The sequence below is a fragment of the Strix aluco genome, chromosome 2 (assembly GCF_031877795.1).
Source record: "Strix aluco isolate bStrAlu1 chromosome 2, bStrAlu1.hap1, whole genome shotgun sequence".
NCBI lineage: Eukaryota > Metazoa > Chordata > Aves > Strigiformes > Strigidae > Strix > Strix aluco.
Window position 1 is genome coordinate 93,095,930 of NC_133932.1, and position 14,780 is coordinate 93,110,709.

Consider the following 14,780-nt stretch of genomic DNA (forward strand, 5'->3'; position numbering starts at 1 on the left):
GATCTAAACCCAAAAAACCCAGCCGCACTAGCTTCTAAAAAGTACACTGCCTGTAAAAACAAAAATGTCCTAGATTAATGTGCAACAGACAAAAAAGATGCAACATTTCTTCACATGATTTTATGTCTAAAAACCTCAGAATTAAGGTATAAATCAACGCTTCACTCCACCTAATTTTGGGAATTTCACAAGGGCACGGGATTTACATCAGACACACTGTGTTCGTCCTCTACTGTTTAGAGAAACAGTCTATATTGAGTATACTCAGATTCAAGAGTCAGTTAACTGCCTAAAGTGAGGCGTGTATGAAGACAAGAGAAGGACGAGGGTGTCTAATTTCATCTACTTATGGTGCCATTTTGCACAAACAAAACTTTGTCCCCTTCCCATAGGGTTTTGAATGGGACAAATTCTTCCCCTCTCTTTTTGAAGCATCTCAAAACTTATGATCTAGATTATATTTCTGGAAAGGAAAGGGTTAAGATCTCCGAGAAATCAGAGCAAACATTAAGCAAAATTTCAGAAGGGATGAATCAGATGAATCAGTGCACTTCTATATCTGTTTACCCATGGCAACAAACACTTTCCATGAAACAATTTGAATATCCATGAAAACAATTCCAGATGACAAGTTCCACATCAAAGCTTTAATTAAAGTTATGTACATACACATGCAGTAGTATTTGTTAAAAAAAAAAAATCAGCCAAGAGTTGCAGCATTTTGACAATATATCCAGTATGTAAATTTTAGAAGAGATATACAAATAGACTTGTAAGTGCAAGTATGTACATTTACATTTTATGTGTAATTTACAAAATCTAACATTTTATGAAAAAAATGGCTGACTGGTAATAAGTATTTTACATAACACCCAAGCTTCATCTCAAAGGAACCTAAATTATATTTCTAGTACACTTATTTCTACAACTACACTGCCACTTGATGGAAAAAGTTTACTTCCCTTTACGAGAAAGTTTCTCAAGTTATGCTGCCTATATGAATATTTATTCTGTGGATATGAAGTTGGCATAAGCTATAGCAATTTTTTTGCTTCTGGAGTACCCATAAGGGGCACACACACAATCCCTACCCTCTCCATGCTTCATGAAAGGTGATTGTGAGGTGGTCTGTGCAACATCGTCTTCAGCTATCAACGTTAGTTTCCTTTCAAGTACAAAAACCTGCTAATAAACAGGGCTTATAATAAACGCTTGGGCAGTATATGTGCATATGAGCAACACCTTTATGAATTCTACCTAGTGGTAAGAAATTCAGAAACCATTTATTGCTGGTAATAAAGCCCCTTGATTTACTTTCATATGCACTCTTCCAATCCATCCCTGTTGCGTTTCTTCAGTTACTAGGTTGTCTGTGCTTACTGCCTCTTACCACATTCCTCCTACCATAGATTTACAAATCCTCTCACTAATCATCACCAGCTATCAGTAGCAGCAGTCCAGCATATCTGCTTTCATGCAGTGCTCCCCACAAAGGCCCATTCAAAACAAATTGCTTAAAGTTGTTTGTAAGTAACCTTTTTTTAAAACCAAAAAAAACCCCAGTTCGCACCTATATACTCACTGATATCATAAATAACTCAAAGTAGTACCACCCTTTTTGTGTCCCCACGATTCAAACGCCATGTTACATCTAAGTGCCACTATGTCATATTACCACCCTACGGCTGTCCAGGATCAAGGTCCCTAGCAAGCTCTTGAACTCTGGTTAACTATGCATTGAACATTGATTGCATGTTCATTTTGCTGGTTTCACAGAATATTCTTGCAAAGTTACCCAGATGATAGTCATAAGTAGACACAATTGTGACTTTAGATCATTTAGCTAGAAACACAAACAGCTGTAAAAATTATCTAAATAGCTTTGCACTGAGTAAACTAAAGAACATAGCCTTCCCACTACCCAATATGTGATGCAATAATTCAGTGCTGAAGGCACGTAGTTTCAAAAAAAAAAAAAAAAATTTACTGATCTCCCTGAATGTAAACAACTCTCTGAGTCAACCTTGACAAAGTCTGGGATACATTCTTGAGGAAATCTTATCTAGAAACAAGACCATACAAAAGGAAATCAGTCCTCCAAGCCTGGTCTTCCCATTCTCTCCTCATTGAGGTACTGGTCGCTAGACAAGTCAATCTCATGAACAGAGAAAGCAGCAAACAGGCTGTTGAGGACTTGCATGGCTGTTCCACCAATTGCGAACAGTGGTTTCATCAGTTGTGAGCGCTACATAGAAATAGCATACATCCCTCTCTTTTGGGAAGCTCTCAATATGATTAATTAGGCATATCCAGTGCTGGATGGACTAATGCCCAAGGCAAGCAGCTCTCTGTGGCTTATGTCCTGGAAGTACATTGGCTCACTGATGTAATCTGCTTTAGTAGTGTGTTCATGAACAGCATGACAGCCCTTCATTTACTCACAGTCCTTCATTTATTCATTTACAAATGGACTAGCTACCCTTAATTCCAGAACAATATGCTACTATTTTCCTTATTCATGAGAGTTACTTACATGAAAGAGGTATCACCACCACGCAAAGAAGGACCAGGCTGAGAGTAGTAGAGTTATGCTTCCAGTTATACCTAACATTTTCTCACTCTGAATGTGATTCTGCAGAAGACAAGCTCTGGCCAAAACTCAGCCCAAAACGCTCTCTCATAAATGTTGGTTTTCCATGAGTTTACTCTGAGGTTCCTAAGATTACAAAACTTCCTTCTCAAACCACATAAAAACCTGTTTGGACAGACTGTTCTTCAATCCAGATATGAGTATAGCATCGCAATATTTTTGGAATGTAGCCACAGACTCAGAATATAATTCCAGAAGATAATTACTATTAAAAAAAACTTTATGGTTTTATTAGGCTGAAATATAGTATTACATAAATAGCCATCATCTGAATATCAAAATTTTTGTACAGCGATACAGAAAGTACAATGTCGCTGTTTTGAAGAATTTAGATTTTGAATAGGCATTATAATACACAGTTTTGGTAGACATACGCAACTAACAATCACTACATGTATTTACAGTCATGTTATCTGTGACTTGTTTTTCTTCCATATTCTAAAAGCACGTACTTGGAGTTTCCTATAAGCAGGTTCTTTCTCATCTGCCATTGAAGCGTTAATGTTTTGGGCTACGTAATGCTGCTAGAGGCTTCACACACCAATTTAGTCCTTTAAACTCAGATGGTTAGAAACTTTCCAGAAATAAATATTATTTAAATAGATAACCTGATATATGTGACAAACTTAAAAAAAAAAAATCACATTAACTTCATCTTCAGATAAATGCTTTCTTTTACACCTTGTCATTACATCTGCGCTAAACTTTTAAAAGGGACACAAAGCCCCCACAGTAAAGAGGTTGAGAAGCTTCCCAGTGTTTCATAGCTTCTGTTCTGTTCTACATAGAATAACTGTAGCGTATCAGATGAAAGGCCCATGTAGCCTGGTAACTCCATCTCCAACTGTAGCCAAAAGTGTATGTTTTGAAAAGAGCAATAAAAACTTCTGCATAGATTGTATTTCTCTCTAATCCACTGCCACTAGTGTCCACCTATTTCTAGCTCAATAATTTCCTGAATTGGATGTGGTTTCTACTTGTTAAGTAATTCTCAAATTTATCTCTGAACTTTTTCAGTCTCCTTCTGAACCCATGTAAACTTTCAGCACCTGAAACATCATTCAGTAATGAGTTCGAAAGGATCCCTATTTGCTCCTCCTGTCAGTACTCATCATTAATGAGAAGCTGTGCACAGGGAATCACAAAAACGTGTGTATACATGAGAGATACTAACAATCATAGCAAAATCATGGACTGCAGTGGAAGTTTCAACCCTACAATTCAAGAAATATATCAAGTCTAAGCAGCAGCACCCTTATATCATATAATGCTTCTTTGAAGGAATTTATAACTGCTTTCAAAGTTGTTCTCACTGATAAGATTTTCAAAACTTTCCAGGCTAATAAAAAAACTAAGGACTTAAAGAGTAAATAGTTTCTTAGGTACTCAGCATAACAGCCATCACAGAATTTTAATATTTTGCCTTTACTAAACTTAATGTTTTAAAATCGGGGCATTTTTGCTATCAGGAAATGAACAGGTAAAATGAGAATGGCAAGGCTTAAAGAATATCTTTATGATATGAGGATATGTTCGTATTACAACCTTCCCAAAGCACCCTTCAGAGGCTAATAATATTTTGTGGGAATTATTTCTTAAGAGCTGGGGCAAGAGGAACTGAAATAAAAAGCTTTCTAGAGCTATAAATATAATCATTGAACATTCCTTGCACAGTAACAGAACAAACTTCAAAGCCTGGGTTCCAGATGTAATGAAGCTCAGAAAGGTCAGCCATCAGCCCAACTTATCATTCCTGTGAGTCTTGATACTGATAATTCTACAATATCAGGAGAGTTACAGTTATGAGATGACTAGTTCCGGGGCTTAAAGCATTCATTCTGAAGAACACTATCTTAGCTAATAATGTAAAATTTTGAGATCCTTGTTAAGGAACAAGCAAAGACAACTAGACATGCCCTAGCAAGTGCGCAGTCTTCCTAACACTACTGCTCACCTATTTGATCAAATCAGTTAATTAGGTTTTCTCCTTCTGTTTGTTAAAATGCAGCTTAGAATCATCCATTAAGATGCAAACTCCAAATAAACATATCCTCAGAAGAAAAGAGAAGAAGAGTAGAGCCTATATTTCTACTGAAATTACAAGGGAGGATGCATAGAATTGTTTTTGCTATGGATTTCAGTGCCTCTCCTACAGCCTGGAAAGAAACTAGACCTAGTCACCCGGGAAACAGACTTTTTCTCTGCTCCTCCATCATACTATCACTCCTGGTCCTTTCACTGCCTTCTTTGCATTGATTCTGAACTTCCAAGAGGGTATCTTTCAGCAATTTCCATGACATTCATGGAATTTTACCCTTTCAGCTACACCTTGTACTTAACTTTCTCATCAGGAAAACAAGATGAAGGTAGTTTTTATGGGAAATGTGTAATAGTTACTTTGGTTAGGACTGAAATCTAGACAAGGTTTAACAATGACAGCAAAGGGCTCAGCTTTATTCTGATCAAAATCTTAAGTGTTATCAAAATTACATATACACATCATACTATAGAAGTCATAACCGAATACAGCAGTAGCACAAATGATTATTACCAAAAAAGTATTTTAGAAAACATTAATGAAGTTATTTGAAACTGAAGATTTAAAGTGGTAGTAATTTTCAAGACCTACATAGCTCTTCAAGGGACTAAAAGCACTTCATATACAAAAGTAGCAGCCATGTCTAGGGAGTAAAAGGCTACGACAGCAGCTTTTAATATAGGGTTATGGGAGCTTTGGCAAAGAAATATTTTGACCAGAAGTGTTCAGTGTGGATTTTTTTTTTAATTTGTTGTTTAAATCCTCATTTTATACAAATATTCTTGAAGAGAAAATAATTCTAATATTTATAAAAGGGCCTAAGTCCAGCACACAAATACATTGACTTAATCATTTTAGGATTAGAATGCAGTCATTACAGTCAGCAACATCTGGATTATAAAAACACGTTAATAGAAGGGGAAAATAATTAATTTTAATGTTTCTATTAATGATGAATGTATCATGTAATAAATGCTAATCTAATAATGAGATTCCTGCATACTCAGCAGAGATTCTAAATGCAAAGTAGAACATTTATTTATTCAGTAAATTTATCCAATTATCTTCTCATCTAAGATAGTCCTCTAGGCTTGTCTGCAATTAAAAAGAAGATATAGGGATATTAATTTAATCTAATTTAAACACCCATTTTATGAACAGGATTGATCACCTCTCCCCATCACCTATAAGGTTTAAGACAGATGATTAAAATCAGATAGCATTAATCTCACCTCTAAATGAATACTAAAAAGTTCCAGTTACAAAGAACAAAGAAAACAGGAGTAAAAAAAGATTCATATTATAAAGATTAATGGATAGACTAAAAGAAGTCACCAAAAGGCACCCACAGCTTGCAGCTGACTGTAAAGAAAAGCATTAAATAGGTAAACACAAACAAACAGAACTTTTTGCATACTTTTAACCTATGAAGCACTGACAATTGCTATCAAGTCAATGACTTTTATTCTATTTTGCTTTTTATTTGAGAAAGGCATGTCTAAATAGAAACACTAAAAGTACTCCTAAAGGTATTTTTACTCGTAGCAGATTGTCCACTACAAATCTAATAGTTTTAAATAGTTAAGCTATATACATCCATCCAGAAATGAATAATCTAAAATCCTTTGAAATCTTTACAGAACAAACCTAAGGCTCTAAACTATTTTTTGTAGCCATCATCCTGAATTCCCTCAACCCAACTAAAAACATTGTTTAAAAATGCCCTTTCATCATCTGTGCATATTAAAATAAGAAAAAAAAGTACATACTTTAAAATATCCTATATCCTCATAGACAGGGGCAGGAATTTAATAAAACTGATTTTTTTTATAAATAGTGCCCACTGCAAAGCTGAAGGAATAGTGTTGTCATAATACAATTTTCTTGACTATTCTTTTTTGGTTTACTGCATACCTATTTTGTTTCTCTTCACTTTCATACACTTATTTTATTATTACAAAGACAGGAGAAGAAAAATCACTGTGATCACATCATGTGAGCAGTAATCAACTGTAACAGATTTTTTTTGTCACTAAGAAAAATAAGATTTTGTAAAAAAAAAAAAAATAAAAAAAATCACACCATCTATGGATTTTCCCTTGTGTTCTCAGTAATCCTGGAATTTTTAAACCAGTTTTGACTGATAGAGCTGAGCTGTACAGTCATTGAAAAAGATAGCATACTCCTCAAGGTTTAAAGGAAGTGAACAATCCAAGGCAAGAGATGGCTCTTGTAGGTATCCCTGAGGTGAAGTGCTCTTGTATGAATACACCCCATATTAGACCTTAGAGTCCACTATGAACAAAGGAACCATTTCAGTTTGGTGTTGCACTTTATATGAATCTAGAAAAATTAACTAATAGGAAAAAAAACAATAGAAAAGCAACATGGATTTGTTCTACTGCTGTTTTTTTGTTTGGTTGGGGTTTTTTGGCAAGAAGTGAGTAACAGATTAGCAGTCAATAGTTTGAAAATAACACTCCAGGGATATTCAAGAGAATGAAAAGTTAGAACATATTTATTATCTACACTTTACTATGTAGTAGATGATGGAGCCATTGTAGAATTGCTCTCCTCATTTAACCCCTAGACACTTTCAGTTGAGGTAATATAGCTTTAAAATTATAAAAAAGTCTTAGTCACATTATCAGCAGTTTAAAACAAAATGAAAATGCTTCCATTTAGTCATAATTTTTTTTAGAATATATGTGACACTGACCACAGTTTAATCCACAATATCAAATCAGTTAAGTTTTTTTTCATTGTCAGAAGTAACTGAAACATGGATTCTCACACAGAATTTACAGCTGTGTAATAGCAAAGAGAGCAACAAAACTTACGTACTGACATCATAGTTATTTACTTTGAGGTTGATATAGTAGATTCTTTCTCAGTGTAACTCTTTCATGAATATTACCACTTTGGTATTTTCTTGGCATTTGTAAACAGCTGTTTACCAAAAACCATCACAAACATCAGTAAGAAAAATGAAAATAACTGCACTTGACCAGAAAATTAGGTATTAGTTACACTTCTGATCACAAGATTTGCCAGGGGCTTTATTTAACCACTGTTCAGGCCAGTCAACATTCCACATACTTCTGAAGCTTTCAAACATGTTTGTTTATACAGATTATGATACCAGTGGTAACTACGATGACTCACCTTGTTTTCACTAAAGTAGAACTAGCTGTTATTATCACTTAAATATAGAACTGGACAAAGCATGTATTCCTTTTTTATCTTAAGCGTTTCTGGTGATATTAGTAAATGTCTGTTTCACAGTAAATTCAGAATTTGGGGTCTTTTAAGTTAAGGCATTTATTCCATCTCATAATGTCAGTTTGTTACTTTGCAGTTCATTTAGGTAGATGATTTGGAATGTGGAAAAAGTCTTGATCTTGACACCTGTACTGTGATTACAAGTGAGGTAGTTATAAAGAGAGACACCTACATCTTAAAGAAGAGAAGTATGGGTTTTCCATTTTCCCCAGTAGAAGTTTTTTCTCTGAAAGGCATATTCCTCAGAAGATTAATCTACTACTTTGAACTACAAAACCCAGTATTAATCAACTTATTAACTTATTTGAATCAAGGAAAGGAGAGCTTTACTGACTTGGAGAGCTTATCACTACAAAAAGCTACAGGAGGAAGAAGCATGAGTGTATCAAAGAAGATGACAACAAACAGCATATTATTAACTTGCTTTTTTTTCCCCCTACAGCTTAAATTTTAAAGTCTTCTTCTTATGTTTCTGATTGCGGGGCAACTTCTCTCCTCAAAAAAGCAACAATATGAAAAAAAAGACACATTATATGAGTGGGAATACAGCAGAACAGAAAAGTACTATCTCCATGGGTTTTAAGTTTAAAAATAAATATAGTAAAAATTATAAAGTTGATATTTTCATTAAAAACATGAAAGTGCATACTCAAATTATTGTATGCTAGACCTGTTTTCCAGAAGAGCTTCCAGTTAGATATGAACTCCCCACATGCCATAGTAAGTCTTATCAGTTAAAGGTAGGAGTCTCATCAGAAAGGAACACATGGTTGACTCACACTAGCATTTTGTTTTGACTCAGAAAATCAGTTTTGAACGAAGTTTCCTGGTTATCCCCACTTAACCAGCTCTGATTTCCACATATTGATTTGCATTGTGGTGCCATCACCTCAGAGTCTGCTAACTGAATTCCTTTTTGAGAATCCAAGAACACCTATAATGCACTCTAATCACTAAAAGGCATTCAGCACCCTTGGGCCATTCAGCCCAAACTAGAATTAATCTGAAGTCAAACACCTGAAACTCAGCATGGATATCAAGTCCTCTGACCCATCTTGTTTACTCTAGAACTATCTGTTGTTTCACACCACTAGTTAGCAATGAAATTTTTTCAGTCCTTCAGCAATGCTATTCCTTTAGTAATATCACCACTGCAATTTAGGAGCTATACAAAAAATTTAAAAGCTTTAATTAATTTGTGCCTATGCTTAGGTTAACAACATTTTAGTGGATTACTACTTGTAATTAAAAACTATTCAAAGCAAAAGAAGTTCAGATCTAGTACTTTCTGTGAGTAGATGACTAGTAGCACAGTTGCTTAATGAACTGACCTTTTCACTTTAGAAAAAAACACTTGCATGAAACTATGAATCAAGTCCAAAACTAAGGACACATGACAAACTTACCCTGAACAGCTTTGATTGTTGTCCATAGTTTTAAATTGCCTCATAATTTACCATAGCTAATATTCTAAATTTACAAAAAGTGAAGACAAAGTGCTGCAGAACAAGTTAGTAAGGCTGCTTGTAAACAAGCAGAAAATCAACCATAGTTTCCTTCTCCATATGAATAGAATTGTACATTTGTATAGACACTATATTTTATACATGAAATATGGAAGACTGAGACAGCAGTAAGAAAAGAAGCATGTATCAAGCGTAACTGTTCATGACTACTGTTTTCTATCCACACTTTACAAAAACTATTAATTGAAGTCATCATACAAGATAATTTTCTACTTGTATCTAAAGAAAGAAACCAACAGAACAGGTTCAGAGTTTGACCACTACTACAGTATGAAATCCACATTCTTGCTATGAGATGCATAGTTATGCTTGTTTGTCTTTACAGGAGAAGAATCAAATTTTCATACTGTTACTGCACTGGTAATGGAAAAAAAAGTGCTACTAAAATTAAATATGTAACTTCATTTAAACAAAATGTTTGTAATGCAAATTATTCTTTATAAGCAGAAAGCCAAAGCAATCATTCCTCCTACTTAAAAATCCTTAAATATAGTTACACGTGTATTTTAAAAGATACTTACTGTTCTAAGAGTTGATCATATTTTCTTAAAGCATCCTTTTCAGCAACAACTGCTCTTTCTTTTTCAGCAATAGCATTATCTCTTGCTTCTCTCAAATTTCTGAAGGGAACAAAAGTTATTATGTCAAGATTCTGCTAGGAAAAAGACCACTTTGCTTCATGCATTACTACTGACTGATCTTAACTTCAATTCTACCTTCTTCAGTTCTCACAGAATGATAGAGGGGTCTGTCTACCTCTATGCCTATTCATTACGGAGGCTTTACTTCAGATTATTTTTGTAAGTACCAGCAAAGTTTCCAGTTCTGAAATTCTAAAAACAATGATCAAACCACCTATTTATATGTAGAAATGTATGAATAATTCTAGAATAGCAGAACTGTAAATTACTTATTTTGTGTAGGAATTAAATAAATTCCAATGATTTTGCTTGGTACTTCACTAGTAACTAGGAGAATGCTGTCCTCCTAGCTGAGATGATTCACAATTTTCATGATACAGCAGGAAAGGATTAGCTAGGTATAGAAAACCTGTTTTGACATACAACTAGTTGGCTAGCTGGTCTGATATATAGGTTATTGCATATCATTGGTGCTTCCTTCTGACTTCTATTCCTGGCGTCATTTTTGGTCTATACAGAACCATAAAATAACACAAAGATTTTACTGCAATCAATCTATACTTTTTCAATTTTTTAACCAAGAATCAGTCAAGACTTGCAAACTACCTCATTATTTCAGTGACACAAATGAGAATAGTATGATATGAAGAATAATACACATAGTATTTGTGTTAAAAAATTACCTTGGTATTAAGAGTCTGTTAATCAGTAGTCTGCCTGTAGCATAATATTGCAATAAACTGTAGTAAGTACTGCTTAGATAGTGCTTATAAACTGTATCTCCATTATTCAGTGCAACACAGTAACAGCCAGTTTGCAGAGCAAAGAGTGGTTGTTGAGGACCAGACACCTATGTTATGACCACTTTCAAGGATTTTACTTTACTCCTGGTTTGCTCCTGTGACTCAAATAGTCACTGGCATTTGGAATGTATTAGATGTTCTTAGAGACTCCTTTCTTTTGTTTCATCTAAAAGGAATCCTGCTCATTTGCTACAAATGTGAGCGCAATACCGCAAATCTAAGCGCAAACTGTGAAGCAAGCAAAAACATGGCAAGCAGCGATGACTAGGGAGTTTCACTTCAAAACCACATTCTTCATCTGAACTAAGATGTTAATGTAGATTCAACCAAGCTCTTACCACTGAAGTTGTTTCTTCCCCCCTCTCCCACAGGAACTTTTTGACTTAAAGTAGTGAAACTATAATCTTAGACAAATTTTGAAGAGAAAAGTCAAGATAATAGAGGTAAATTAAGCCCATGTAAATGTCTTAAGTCATTTTAGCCACACTAAAGGTATATAACTTTTGGATGAAAGACTATTTTCTAGACTACGGAAATGTCAATGGTATTTTTCTGAACTCAAAGTAATTCATATGAATAGGAAATAGTTACTTATGAAGAACCAACATCAGAATTAAGCAACAGTTAACTGGCTATGAGAGAAAGATAACAATATTTTCTTTAAAACTTGAGTTACTAGGCTACAGATTTTACCAATGAAATTCAGGAACTGATCTTGAGAGTAGATTCTTTAAAACTGACTCATACCAAAATATATAAGAACATGGTAATTAATTTCATTAACAACATTAAGATCAAGCATATTATGTCTCAGAGTATGAGTGTAATCCTTAAGATTAGAGTAACGGAAGAGGAATAAAAATTAAATGGTAGGAGATACACAGCAACTCATTTAGAGAACGAATGATTTTGCTTAACTGAACAGCTCATCAGTTGAAAATGCAATAGAAGGAAAAAGGACACAAGCGAGGTACTACTCAACCAACAAGATGACAATCACAGATGTGACGTAACTTCTGTTGAAATATTTTCAGAGCTAGGAAATACACTAGCGACAGTGCCAGTTTTCAGACTGTGTGATTGCGATTTTAAAAGAGGTAATGCACCTATCTGATGGCTGTGCATACAGGCCATATGGACCATCAGGTCTCTAGCAAGCCTATCATTTAAGCGAGTGTCCTTCTAAAATGGGACAGAAATACTACCTACACATCCATGAACAGTTATGGGAAAAAAAGACAGGATGAGGGCAGGAGAGGGGAAGAAGCAGCACAAGGACATCTATATTAGCTTTTGAAATAAAGCTCTTGCCAAGTGCCTTCAGTTGCACTTCAGTTCACATCCCTAAACTAGAGTGCACAAACTGGATTCCAGTCAGATTGAACCAAGTCAGAAGATGTGCTCAGGGAGAGCACCTAACACGCTCAAAACCACTAAATTTTGTTTGATCCATGGGAACAGACTATAGCTAATCCAAAGTCAAACCTCACGCAGACTTTCATGTGCCTTGTGAATTTACTCATGCTTGCTAATGCAAACATAGCCAATGCTTACTACAATCAAACAAGTGAAACTGATCCCAAATAAATTAAGAATGAAAGCATCACCTTTTTATTGGTTTCCCCCCTGTCATTTCAGCTTCTTGAACTGACTCATCCAAGCGTAAAATAAGTGCCAATAAATTCAAGGGAAACGTCAGGGTTGGCAAAGTGGTAAGAACTAAGAACAACTGAATACTAGATTAGTTTAGCTGTAATACCATTCCATGCTTTGAACCTGAAGATGAAATCAGTATCTTGGCCTTATTTTCAGTCACAATCAGCATCTCATCACATCACACAAATTCATTGCAAACTGCTTTGCTCTCAATTTGGGGTTCCATTTGTGGGGCACCTCAGACTGGGAAGCACTGTCTTACAGCAGAATTTTTCTGTTTTATAGAAAGACCATATACTAAAAATCCTTTTATTGCAAAATATGAAGTCAATTCTAAGGGATTTACATTTCAGAAGTAATTATTTCCAAATGAGACAAAACTTCTGTAAATTGGTTCCAGATACATATGAAGTATCTTTCAGTAGCTTTCTCAATGATATACAGAGCCTTGTCAAACCTCCACAAACAGTGGAGATTTAAATTCATACTTTGTAATTCAACATAGATTTGCATACAGGAAGTGGTGTGGATGCATCTAAGTGTGTGCATATATTTTACTTACACTTGCAAAACTACACAATGATGTAATTTTTTTTAATTAGAACCTTCCAGTTGACTGCAAGACAGACAGCAGGAGTCATGTTCTTTTTTCACTCTTCCGAGCAGTAACAAAACTACCTATTAGAGGAACAGATGCTAATGCCATAAATATCTTTTTAATACAGTCATCTCCTTCTCCACACAAGACGCTTTCAGGACATCTACAATGGAGTTATAATGAATAATTAAGCACTCCTCCCATTTTAAAGGAATAAAAGGGGAAAAAAACAAGCTCAACAATAAATCCAGTGCCAAAAGTCCAAATCCTTAGGTCCCTAAAGGCCTAATGTATCTGCCTAACTCTGCATGTAATTCCACAGAATTCAACAAGATGACACACATATAAAATTCATTATGCAGGTCTTTGCAGTACTAGGATCTTCTTCAAAAGAGGATTTTATAACAACTTACAGGAAATCAATGCTTTTTTTGAACCATAATGCTGTAAACAATCTCAAACAGATTTATTTTAGAAAGGCATAAGTGTTATTCGTTTCCCTCATTTCTTCTGCTTTACTTTCTGCATCAATACCTTCTCGTCTAGTTTCCGGCACACTTTCAAGATTGCCCATATACCATGACAGGTAAACCAACACACTTTGTATTAATTTACTAACACTATACATCTGAACAAACTTCAAACTGCTAAAGTTTATATAGAACATGAATTTTAATAATACTTTTCACTGACAATGTTGGATATCCATCATTTAATAATAAATATAACACCATATATTTAGCATACATGTATAATTTCATTATAGTTTTTACAACATTCTCATCAGTTTTCCAATTCAACTTAAATTCCCACATTTTGATTACCTCACAAAGAGCCAGTCAACTAGAATTACACCTAAACACAAAACAGTACTTGGTCATTTTGCCTTAATTAGGGTATTGCCTGCATCTTATCTACCTGTTTTCACGTTCATACATCTCTTTTGAAGTGCTTCTTAGTTGCTCGATTTCTTGATTTGTTTTCAATCTTATTTGTTCCAACTCTTCATGCAGTCTCTTTTCATATTCTGTCTTATAATGGTCTCTGTTAACAAACAAACACACAATATAGGAATTAAAAATTAATTGCACTGGCCAAAATATTAAAACTTCAGGTACAGCTGTACAAGTACAGCAGAGCATTTCTTGGTTTTACATTTTATTTTAATTCTTACTCATTTCCCTCACAAATTACTTGAAATACATATTAGCCTATGTTGTTATGCAAATCGAGTGAAAATCACTCAGGAAAAAATAATATTTAATTGGGAATGAATAAAAGCTTTTTGCACACTGTTTAAATTTTTTTCAAGTAATTTGACATGGATTAGTCACACAATATTATACTTAACATTATTCCAGAAATTCTTTGTTGTCCTCTATATGAGTGTTTATATTAATTAACCGCTTCAAAAAACATCAAAAGTCCCAACACAACAACAAAAAACTAATTCCTTGCTTTCTAAAGTTTTCTAGCTTCTTCCCCACTGGGTAGGGATTGATTAACTTGCTAACTTACAATACTGCCATGCTACAACAAGACTGTTGTGTACTATTTGCACATCACATGGGGAAAAAACATCACAA

The 14,780-nt window shown here is 34.6% G+C and overlaps 1 protein-coding gene across 2 annotated transcripts in view; it reads right to left on the minus strand.

Moving 5' to 3' along the window:
• PIBF1 (progesterone immunomodulatory binding factor 1) overlaps nt 1-14,780 on the minus strand; it is a 120,669-nt gene that overhangs the window by 75,940 nt on the left and 29,949 nt on the right. For both annotated transcript variants that reach the window (XM_074815532.1, XM_074815533.1), the window contains exons 9-10: nt 14,113-14,238; nt 10,018-10,116 (exon numbers count right to left, since the gene is read on the minus strand). In XM_074815532.1, coding sequence (XP_074671633.1) covers nt 10,018-10,116; nt 14,113-14,238 — 225 coding nt within the window. The remainder of the gene's footprint in view (nt 1-10,017; nt 10,117-14,112; nt 14,239-14,780) is intronic.